The sequence below is a fragment of the Chionomys nivalis genome, chromosome 14, assembly GCF_950005125.1.
Source record: "Chionomys nivalis chromosome 14, mChiNiv1.1, whole genome shotgun sequence".
NCBI lineage: Eukaryota > Metazoa > Chordata > Mammalia > Rodentia > Cricetidae > Chionomys > Chionomys nivalis.
This window is the reverse complement of record NC_080099.1, coordinates 23,687,705-23,699,824: the sequence shown is the minus strand read 5'-3', so window position 1 is coordinate 23,699,824 and position 12,120 is coordinate 23,687,705. Positions and strand designations below refer to the sequence as shown.

Sequence of the window (12,120 nt, the reverse complement as noted above, 5' to 3'; positions counted from 1 at the left end):
CTGAGATAAACAGTGCTTTCTTTCTAGGATGGCTGCACAGCGCCTTCTCTCCCACAAGCCAAGCTGGCTGCTCTCAGCCAGCCACTCTCCCCTGGTCGTAGTTCCTATTTTCTGCTGAGTTGCTGGGCCTCTCAGCCAGGCTCAGTGGCCACAACTGATGGGTGGCAGTGGCTGCAAGGGAACATTTCTGTGCTGTGCTGTTTGGCCTGCATATTCACTCCTGCAAGCTTGGGGTAGGTCTCTAACTACAGACAGAGGCTTTCAGAGCTACCTGGGCTCAGGGTGAAAGCCAAAAGCAGCACAAGGCGGGGTACTCGGTGTGTACATATGCATGTTCTTGGCTAAGGTCAGGAGAGGGAACTTACCAAATTCTTCAAAGAGAGACTCCACAAAGCTGGGACCCGAGTGCAGGTCTGCAGTATTCACATACAGGAAGGAGACTTCCTTTGCTGAGGGAGGAGGACACGCCAGTGAGGAGAGAAGGCTACCGCACCTCTTTCTAGTCATTTGCATGGCCACCGTGATTGCGATCTCTGCCTCCACACACTAGGGTATCCAGAAGTCTAGGCTGCTACAGGCGGCTCAGGGTCAGCAAGGAAAAAGGGCTCCAGTGAGAAGGAACCTTCGTCCCTGCCTCCCCACCCCCATCCCAATGATCTTGTGAGGCAACAGGTGACATTCTGTTTGAGGAGAGTATGACTCAGAGTTATCCAGTGGAGAGTTGCTCAGTGTTATTACCTCATCCTTCAGGCTCCCGGAGTCTTGCAAGGATGGGGTACAGTTTGTGAGTTATGAAGAGACAGTATGTCGTCTGCTGACTTGCAAGTGTCTCCAAGAGGCTGGGGCAAGCTGCTAGGTAGGCAGCGAGGCACCCATACACGTTTTTAGAGGGGGCAAGCACAAAGTTTGTGGGAACTGTTTAACCTGTGGGGATGCGTATGTCAGAGAGCATACAGGAGTGTATGTCTATGTACAACTGCATGTCATACACGCACGTATACATTACAGTGTAGCCAAAGCATGTGCTTATGTGTGTATGTATGTATGCATGGTATGTGTTAGTGCTTATCTTGTGTAATGTGTGGTGTATACAGTGTGTTATGTGTGAGAGTGTTGTGCTGTGAATCGATCATGTGTGGTAAATATATGAACATGCAAGCTCCGTGTGAGTCTGTGGAGGGCTGGGAATGGAGAAGGACACACAGGACAACCGAGACTACAGTGGAGGGGCGGGGCCTGGGTCACAACCTGGCACCTGCTGCGCTAGGAGGCTTAGACACGCCTTGCACAGGCTCCGGGGTGAATGGTACCATTGCGGTCTGTGTTAAGTGGGACTCCTCGGGGCTGACCTGGGAGGGGCTGCAGATTCTGCAGGATGGAGGCCACGGCCATCTTCTTCTCCAGGGTGCTGTCACTGAGGTACTCATGGTCCAGGAGGCTGAGGAGTCCGGTGAGCTCTGGGATGAGCTGTTCCAGCACTGGGGAGGGATAGTCAGGCCCTGAGTTAAGCTCTTTTCCCTGTCCACTGGGGGCCAGGACAGTAGGGGCCAGAAGGCAGTGCCTTGTTTACCACAGAGACACAGACAGGGCCCCCCCCATGCTGTCCCACAGTTTGTCCCCAACCTCTCTGAGGAGGGCCCTGCTTAAAACCCCGTGGCTTTCTTCCAGCCTTCCTACTCTGCCTTAGACCTCAGATGGCCTTGGCCTGCGGACTGACTGGGCCTCCATGTTGGCACATCTGAGCCCAGGCCACCCTAGGCAGGAGCAGGATGGCCTTCCTTTGCCTCAGCCTGATTTGCAGACACAGGAGCTCTGAATGTATCTCAGCCGGAGTCCCCAGCTGCCCAGAACACAGGCAGGAAGGAAGCCTTCCTGCTTCATCCATTCATAGGCTTCAATCTCTAGAACCTTCTGTTTCCTGTGCCAGAGCCAAATGAAGCATTAACCCTTCCTACTCCATAGCCTGAACTAGCACTGCTGTTCTTTCGGCCCGTGCATGGGTGCATCCCGAGCCTAAGTGTGCACAGGAATCACGTGGATCCTTGCCTAAATGCAGATTCTGGTTCAGGAGGTCTGGGGTGGGAGCTGAGATTCTGGGTTTCTGACAAGTTCCCCAGGTCAGAGACCCCAGTGACTTACGAGATCTCAGAGCGGAGAGTCCTTTAAAGGCGGGAGCATGCCAAGACCATTATGTCATCGGCATTTCTCTGTCCCATATAGGACTTCTTTTGCCTTAGGGACAATGGTCAGCTTCATAACAGCTGTAACACATCCCTGCTTTATGACAGACACATGGTAACTTGTGTCGAGCAGCTATTATGCGTTGTGCGAACAAGCCTTTATTTTCTATCATCTGACCCTCAGATCATTATTGACCCCGTTATATAAAGGATGAAATGAAGACGCGAAGAAGTTACATACAAATAGCTACGAGGAGTCTCCACCAACTCCTCGCCCCGTTTGCTTAGCCAGGGGACCATACTGCCTTCAAGAGTCTTATTTGAACCTACCAACAATTCTGAGGTAGATGTCGGGATCACCTCACGTTTTAGGTAAAGAACTAAGATAGAGAGACCACCAAGAAGCACCTAGAAGAGCTTGGGCTTTCAGGTCCGGTAGTTTCTAGCTCAGATCCACTGGGCAGGGAGGCGCTGAAGTGACTCTGCAAAGGCTCAGATCCTAGGAGGATCATCACTCTAGCGACCCTGGGACAGAGGACTAGGGTTCAGTTTGGGGTTGTGGGGCTTTCTACAGGCCACCTAACTTCCCAGTGATTAGGTTTCTTCCTCTCTAATCAGGCAAACCTTAACACACCTCACAGGGGACTGTGAAGGGTTTTTACAGCACGCCTCAGGCATTCTTGCTGCCCCTGAATTCAGCCCACTCATGTTGGGTGTACAAAAGGCTTCCCAAGTGTGGGCTAACCTAGGTGCCTCACTTTCTAAGAGTCTAGGCTGCAGCCTGCTCCACAGAGTGCTTCATGCTGGCCTTTGTTTCAAAGAGACATCATTTGCACAGTGGCACTGTTGAGGACAGGCAGTGATGCCATCTCTCTGTGACACGTAGGCATTAACCTAAAGCTGGAGCAAATAAACCAAGGGTGACAATCCAGATGGGGTAACTGCCTCAGGAGCATTCCAGCCACTGGCATGTGGGAGCTACCTTCGGAGCACTTTCTAACTCACCCCCACAGGCTGCTCTGAGTGGTCTGACGGGAGACCCATTTTCCAGGATGCTCGCTGAGGCTGAGCTGAGTCCAAGGACCTGCACAACTTCAAAGGAGTAGAGCTGTTTCCCAGCTGTGGACTCCCAAGGCTGCAGAGAAGGAGACCTGTTGTCCCCAGGGCCCGAGTCCCCAGTGCCCCAGAGGGAAGGGTCTGGATGGGGTAGGAGCTCCTGTCTTTAGAGCAGGAACCATTTAAAGTTTTGCTGCAGCGAAACTTCTACTGCCCGGAAGGCAATCTTTTCCAAAGGAATCATGGACCTCGCTGGACCTCAGGGATGCATGGATTTCAATTAAGATGATCTCAAAATATTTGCAGGACATATATGTCAAGCTGGTTGCTTTGGGTATTAGAGAAAATAAAGAGGATATTGTCCCAGCAGGCTTTCTCTTTTCTCTTTGTGTCTGCCTGTCTGACTGTCTGTCTCTACACACACACACACACACATACACTCACATACACACGTACGTGCGCGCGTGTACTGATATTCACATCCATACCTAACCACTCACAGGGATATGCTCACAGTGTGTAAACACAACAGTGTAGCCTTGTTCCCCTGCTCTGTCAGCACCCTAGGGGTACTGGGCAGAACAGCCTTATACCAGGCATTCTGATTTTTTTAATCTCAAAATTCTTTTATACTTTTAGAAATTCTTCAGGTCCCAAGAAGCTCCCATGTGCAGTGGGTTGTGCTATCAGTGCTGCATAACAATTAGACCAAGAGGCTGGTCCACCACAAAGACACATGTGCATCCCAGCAGCTTTCAGAGCTGCCATCCTTACATGCCCCTAGACCCCTAGACACTGTACCTGCACACTTGTGCAGAAGGAGCACGAGGAAGGCACACTACATGCTAGTGCTATGTTGAAACACTTTTGACCCAGGCTTGGCAGTGCACCCCGGAAGTTCCAGCACCGGGGACCCGAGGCAAGGGGGTAGCTTGAGACCAGGGAGCTAGAGACCAGCCTGAAATCGCAGTGAGATCCCCACAAACAACAAAAAGGCAACGAAAAAGTAGCTTTGATCTTGTGGTCCCCTTGAAAATATTTTGGGATCCCCAGGTGTTTCTAATCCCCAGGCAAGTGCCCAGAGGCAGGATCAGTCTGGCTTCTCCAGAAGCCGTCCTTATATTTATTGCCCTGCACGCAGCTTGGTTGCCCTTTCTATAGGAACAACTAGGTTCTGAGGGAATTCTCTGAGGTTATCACAGAGGCTTTAGTACCAAGCTCTGCAAGGCAATTTGTTTCCTTTCTGGTCTTTGACAGGATCACACATGCAAAGCCTTGACTTCTAAGTACCCTGTCTCCCCATTGGGGATTAAACTCAGGGCACCTGGACATGCTAGGAAAAATGCCCTACCACTGAGCTACCCCCTCCCAGACCTGAAGGACTGATTACTGAACAGACAAGGGTCACTATAATCCAACAAGACAGAGGAGAAGGAAGAGCTAAGGGAGAAGATGGCGCAGAGCATGCAGACACAATGCTTTCTGCCTCCCAGAGAGAAAACTCTGCTTGCAGTAAATGAACAAGGCTTGTCCTTGAGGCTGAGCAGTCACCTTGTGCTGGCAGGTGGTTTGAATGAGAACGGCCCCCAAAGGCTCATATGTTTGAATGCTGGTCCCAGGCAGTGGAACTGTTTGGGAAGGATTGGGAGGTATGACCTTGCTGGAGGAGGTATGTCATGGGGGGGGGGGGGGTTGGACTTTAGGTTTCAAAAGCCCTGGAAAACGCAGTCTCCCTCTCTCTTTCTGGCTATAACTGTTACACCTGACTGCCTGCTGCCAAGCTCCTGCCATGATGATAATGTACCAGTCCTCTGAAACTGGAAGCCAGCTCTCAATTAAATACTTCCTTCTATAAGTTGCCTTGGTCATGGTGTCTCTTCTCAGCAATAGAACAGTAATGAAGACAACCATCACTGCCCTAGGAAAGAGGAAATCAAAGCTCAAAGGAAGATAAATAAGTGCCTTTTCTTCAAAACTCAAACTTCCTTGCTTTAACCTCCTACGACACTTCAGCTTAACTCAACAGCTTGGAAGCCAGGGTGTTGTGGAATATTAGTTGAAGTTGTGTTACATTCGTTTATGCTGTGGAACATTTGTTTAACGATGCAAAGATATGTTGCATTCTTTTTTAAAAATATTTATTTATTTATTTATTTATTTATTTATTTATTTATTATGTATACAGTATTCTGTCTACTTGTATGCCTTCAGGCCAGAAGAGGGCACCAGACCTCATTACAGATGGTTGTGAGCCACCATGTGGTTGCTGGGAATTGAACTCAGGGCCTTAGGAAGAGCAGGCAATGCTCTTAACCATTGAGCCATATCTCCAGCCCTCTGTTGTATTCTTTTATGTTGCATTTGTTTAACTCTATGAAGCTGTGTTGCTTTGCCTGTCTAAAACTCCTGATTGGTCCAATAAGGAGCTGAATGGCCAATAGAAAGGCAGGAGAAAGAATAGGCCACAAAGCATGAAGTAAAGAAAGGTATATAGAATAAAGAAAGATAAAATCCCAGACACAAAGGTAGACAGGATAATTTAAGTTAAGAAAAGCTGGCAAGAAATAAGCCAAGCTAAGGTTAGGCACTTATAAGTAAGAATAGGCCTCTGTGTGTTTATTTGGAGCTGGGTGGTGGAGCCCCTAGGGATAAAACAGTAAAAAAAACTACACCAGGACAGGAGGGAGGTGGCGGAGGCAATGCCAGGCTTCCTCTCCAAACCCTCTTTGCAGAGGGTGCTGGGTTACACCTTCTCCTGTGAGATTCTTTCTGAGGGGTGAGGTTTCTGCTACACGGCCATCTCCACAGGCAGCCTACCAATACTTCACAGCCCCGACTGTCAGCAACAACAGCGCTCAGAGGAGCTTTCCTGCACGGAACCACATCCCAGAGAAAATGTTATATAACACTGTGGACACAAAACCATTTAGCCAGCACCAGGATCTGCGAGGATAATAGAGTTCACAGTGTTCTCAAGAACACTGGATACAGAAGTATGGTCCTGTTGTGGGGGATTTTCCTAAGGGATTTAAACCATCAGAGAGAAGGCTTCTGGGTGTCATGCAGAAGACAAGCTGTACCACCACCAGGTCAGCAGCCTCGAGTTTTAGGTAGACTAAGACTCCAGGGTTGTTGGAAATGCAGACTCCTGGTCATCTTGGCCAGAGAGTGACTTGGTAGATCCACACCAGGGTCCAGAGGCACTGGGGTCTAGAGGCTGGCATTTGCCAAGGACTCAGGTGCTTCTGCCATGGCAATGCAAATTTCAGTATCTGCAAAACATGTCAGCAAGCATCTATGAATCATATGGACTGAAGGAAAACCTTTATCATTTAAGAAACCACTGGACTGCCCCCTCTGGATAACAGCCAATGAGCAAAGGGATAGACACTCCTACAGAAGATGATCAGTAGCTTCAGGGCAGAGTCTGGGCAGTGGCTAGTGATCTGGGTCTAACCCCAAATGAGCCTTGGATTCTTTTTTTTTTTTAATTTTATTTTATGTACATTGGCAAGAAGGTGTCAGATCCCCTGGAACTGGAGTTACTGGCAATTGTGAACTGCCATGTGGATGCTGGGAATTGATTGAACCTGTGTCCTCTGGAAGAGGAGCCAGTGGTCTGAACTGCTGAGCCATGTCTCCAGCCCCGAGATTCTTGTATTTTGCACTTGTGCTGAGCTCTGGTCTTGCTGTTCAAGAGGATCCCTAACCTCAGAGGCTCTGGGGACTCGGTAAGGCCCTGCTGTGTCTATAGCCAACCTCACTAAGCGACTGCTGTATTGTACACTGTGGTCAGAGTTGTTTCTGTTTACTAACACCTTCCAGAACTTTGGATTCCAAAGCATTGACCAGATGATATGTGTGGACAATGAGTTATACTTATTAACACAAGGCACACAGCAGATGTTCAACGAACTCTACTAACGAAAACAATATTTTGATGACCTAGCCCAGCTCTCCCATTTTAAAGATCTGCAAAGCAGGGACCAAAGAAGTTGTATGACTTGGCTGTGGTCACACAACTAGTTGAGGGAAAGGAAAGATCCAGTGTGAAATTGACATAACGTGGAATCATGTCAGAGAGGCTGTGGACTCCTCTCCCACCATTGTCATTTCCCAGTTGGGGGATCTTGGGAAAATTTTCCAAACTTTCCTAAGCTTCCAATCTCTTAGCAAAGAGAATATTAACAGTTCCTGACCCACAAGGTGAAGGTGAAGTAGTGATAGCACCAGATAGTCAGTCTTCATCTGTGTCTTCTCCCAGAAAGGTGCTCCAGGTGTGTGTGTGTGTGTGTGTGTGTGTGTCATGAGTGGGTACATAATGCAAGAACAGGGACCTGCTAGTCTTACCATGAGGACAGCTTACGGGTCTGGGCCTGGGCTGAGCTGGCAATGGTGGTGACAGAAAGCCGTAGAGACCCTTCTCCACTCAAGAGGTTCAAAGCCAAGTGAGGGGACATGATACTTTAGTTAGAGGGACCATCAATGTCACCCAAGAGCCAGGCCTCTACTGTTCTCAGCCACCCATTTATAACTTGTCCCTCTCCTTTACTCCCGGTCCAGGCAACATGAGTCTTTGGTGGGTCAGAGTAGGATATCAGCATGGGAAAACCCTGAGTGAATGTGTGCTGTGTGTGCTGCCGACATGGGCGCAGCCGTGTCTAAGGCAACGGTAGCCTCAGACCCACGGGAAATATGGCAGTCTCCCTGCTTCCCAGGGGTGAGGCTCAGAGGGATGGCAAAGCCTTCCTTTGGTCCAAGTGTGAAGTTGGCCATGTGTATGGAAGCCATCCACCATAGTTTTCTTTCCAGATGCCCACTGCTATGATCTGAAGACTGGCCCCTAAGAGTTTAAACCTGTCTTCTTGATCTATCCATGTATTACATATATACCACAAATATCACATGCATGTGCACACACACACACACAGAGCATATACCCTGACTCCTGTATAAAATAAACACAATAAGCTTCCAGAGTACCGCATCTCTCAATCAAAGGGTGCAGTCTACCAGATCCCAGCTTTACATTGTGTGAATGTGTGCGCGTGCGTGTGTCTATCTGTCATTTCTTTAGCCCTGGTCAAGTCCACAGAGTTATGCAAGGACTTGGCACGTCAGGACAGAATAATCTTTATTTCTAAAATTTATTTAGAATAAATTTATTTGGTTTAGTTTAGTCTTCGAGAGGTATAATAAATTCTAAAGACTAAAACCAAACAGGAAAAACGGTCTAATTGTCCATAAGTCTTTGATTTTTTTTTTGTTTTCAAGTGAGAGTAGAGAAAGGTTTGGACACAGAAACTCGAGATGAGGAGCGATTATTCCCTGGGATGTAAAGCGTTTTCTCAAATAAAATTGGAATTTCCAAATACACCTAGGAGTACACTTCTGAGTGTGCATTGTTCCTGGGGAACCCTTCCAGGATCAAGATCAATGGTCTATGCTTCTCCGCACACCGCACTGAAACAATGAAAACAGGGTACCATATACCAGAGCTTAAGCCTCGGATTCCAAGCAGTCACTCGCCCAGAGCCCTGAAATGACTTCAAGGAAAGCTTCAGCCAGAAGGATTCTTAGCAACTGGGAAGCACAGGACTCCAGTAAGAACACTGGGAATGTGGGGTGTATAGAGAGGGCTCAAAGGTAATCAGTCTAATTTCCATTCTAAAAGAGAAAACGGGTCTACCTCAAAACCCTTCTGCAAGCCACAGGCTAAATAAACTGGGCCTGGGCTCCTCTGGGTGTGAAGTTAAGCCCTGCCCACTTCTCGCCAGCCCCACTACCAGGTCTCTTGACAGATCACAATGACAATTCACCCTGTCTGAAGTCAGGAAGCCACAACACAATTTTAAGCTGGAAAGTAAGAAGAACAATTCTCAAGGTTTCATGAAGGACCTACAATTTTTTCTTTCAGCTCACAAAAATTTCCAAGTAGCAAAATGATCCAATTTCCTTCTCATAGCCATCTCTCTGGAGAGAGAACCAGATATTGCTTTAAAACTGTTTCATCAAGATGTCTGAAACCATCGTTGTGGCGGACATCTTTTTCCCAGCACTCAGGAGACAAAGACAGGCAGATCTAGGCAGATCTCTGTGAATTTAAGGCCAGCCTGATCTACATAGTGAGTTTCAGGACAGCCAGGGCTACACAGAGAGACCCTGTCTTAAACAAATCTGACAGAACCCCTCCCCCCAAAAGCCAAGCCAGGTAGTGCACACCTTTAGTCCCGGCGCTTGGAAGGCAGAGGCAGGCAGATCTCTGTGAGTTTGAGGCCAGCCTGGTCTATAAAGTGACAGGGCAGGGACTGTTCCACAAGAAACCCTGTTTCAAAAAACCAAAAACCAAAACAAAAACCAGAAAGGAAGGAAGAAAGGAAGGAAGGAAGGAAGGAAGGAAGGAAGGAAGGAAGGAAGGAGGAGACAATCCTCTGTGTGCTGTGTTAATGGGGTCCATGAATAGGGTATGGCCTGTGAAAACCTTGGGGTTCCTACTAGATGTGAAATTGAGCACTGGGGTCTGGAGATAAAGGGGGGAGGAGTCTCCCTATGACCAGGGAGACCTTGCCCAGGGTGCCCATGCCGGTTGGTCCTCATCCTTTCAGCCCAGACATTCTCCGTGTTTCTGGCCTCCAGATTTCCCTCCTCTGACTGCCAAGTAGGCCTCTGCTCTCTCCTCCACCATGTTTCCCCAGGGAAACCTCTGTTCTTTTGGCCACACTGCTTTCTCCTAATTTATGCTATCGTATCTTGATCTTAGAGCTCTCCCTCTGGCATTTCCTGTGGCCAAACTTTTTTTTTTTTAAAGATTTATTTAGTTATTTCTATGTAAGTGTTTTGCCTGCATGTATGGGTGTGCACCATGTATACGCCTGGTGCTGGCAGAGGCCAGAGAGATAACCGGACTTCTTGGAACTGATGTTACAGATGGTTGTGAGCCACCATGTGGGTGCTAGGAACGCAACCCAGGTCCTCTGGAAGAGCAGCAAGTACTCTTAACTGCTGAGCCATCTCTCCAGCCCCCATGTAGTAAAATGGAAACCCCCTTACTGTTCTTTGTTTTGAGAACAGAGTCTCACATATCCTAGCGTAGCCTCAGTCTTGAACTTCTGATCCTCCTGAGAAGTGCTATGAGCATCATCACACTGGGAGTTTTATGTAGTGCTGGGATCCAGTCCTCATCGTCCTTGTGTGTCTTTTTTTTTTGGGGGGGGTCAGTTTCCCTCATTTGTGTCTCCTCCATGTTGACAGGAGCATGCTCATGCCCAGCATGAAGTATATGCCGAAGGAATGGTGAAGGGAATGAATTTATAGGCATAGACTTTTTTCTTGTGTTGATAAAGTCTAGCAGCTAGCTGATGTGATTTTCACATCCATCCCATTAGTGACTCAGCATGGTAAAGAGGTGTTTGGAAGAAGAAAAGCACAAAAACAAACAAACAAAAAACTCTGGTTAAAAAAGGAAAGCAAAGCCCAATTGCTCCTTTGGCTCAGCTCCCAAAGACTGTGTGCTGTCTTGTATCCCCCATGGGAATAAAGCTGCGAATGACTGCGGGATGCGGTCTCTTGGTGGTGGGCGTCAATTCTGACACATATACTGGAAATGGTGGGAGTCTGAAGATACTGAGTAAGAAATCTGTGATGGTTCACTGTGACTGTCAACTTGGTGGGATTCAGAGACACCACAGACACAACCCTCTGGACATGACTGTGATATAGTGAGTGTCTAGATTGGATTAGCTGAGGTGGGAAAACCTCCCCTAAACGTGGGTGGTACCATACTACAGGCTATGGACCTGGACTGAATAAGAGGTGCCAGGATCCACCGCTCTCTGCTTGATACTCCGTGACTAGCTGCCCCAGCCCATTACCACATCCTTCATGATAGTCTGTGACCTCAAATCAGGAGCCCAAATAAACGTCTTCTCCTGTAAGTTGCTATAGTCACATAGCAACAAGACAAGTAACTAGTATACCCAAATTCAAGTCCTGTTCCCCCATTTCATAGCCATGCATGTCTGAGACAAATAGCCCTCTGCTGTACACACACCACTATTAACCCATAAGTAGGAATTAACCCTCAGTAGGAATGGGCTTGACACACACGAGAACATATGTAGAACGGCATTTAGTATATTGTAGGTATTCAGCCAACATGGGTGGGTTTACCTGCTTTAAGAGACTTACACGTTATTTACACGTATTAACTTGTACAAGGTGGGCTAGCCCTGTTTTATAGGTGAGGATTTTATAAGTGGGAGGAAGGCAGAAAGGGAGGGGCTGGTTGTGATGTCTTTCTTCCAGAATGCTGCTCTCACAGGCGCTCATGTGGGGCCACTGGCACCACAGGAAAGGCTAGGAGAACTGTCCTTTTGATCTGTGGGTTTAAACTCTCCTTCCCTGTCGAAGGTCTTTTTCAACTTGCTGACTGGGGCTTCAGGGGCCCCAGCTTCTTCCTGTAGCTTTATAAGTGCTTCTTTTGAAGACCAAGGAACAGACAGACAGTGGGCAAAATGCTGGAAGTGACAGCATTGGTTAGACTAGCAGGGTTTTTTCTTTCTTTTCCATTAAAATAAACATTGCCTGTTGTCCTGTGATATAGGAAGAGCGTGGTATAAATGGATTGGAAAAGAAGCAGTAGAGATGCCCCGCCTGCCCAGCTAGGGTCTGGTGCTCAGTGTCTTTCAGGAGTTCAGTCTTGGCCCCGTGGAAGTTGCCTCGAAAGGCTTGTGTATGTTAATCAGAGCAATGGTTTCCTGGCTGGAGAGGACTTTGGAGGAAGGAAGCTGAAGGACAGAGGAGGGTGTGTGTATAGGTTGGGGACTTGGTCTCAGAGGACCTGGTTTGAGTTTTAGCTCCCCTCATTTACTCAGGGTGATTTTGC

At 48.0% G+C, this 12,120-nt stretch overlaps 1 protein-coding gene across 2 annotated transcripts in view; it reads right to left on the bottom strand.

The window, feature by feature from the left end:
* Window positions 1-12,120, bottom strand: part of Afap1l1 (actin filament associated protein 1 like 1) — a 56,458-nt gene that overhangs the window by 28,385 nt on the left and 15,953 nt on the right. For both annotated transcript variants that reach the window (XM_057789220.1, XM_057789221.1), the window contains exons 2-3: window positions 1,350-1,478; window positions 366-449 (exon numbers count right to left, since the gene is read on the bottom strand). In XM_057789220.1, the coding sequence (XP_057645203.1) occupies window positions 366-449; window positions 1,350-1,478 (213 nt within the window). The remainder of the gene's footprint in view (window positions 1-365; window positions 450-1,349; window positions 1,479-12,120) is intronic.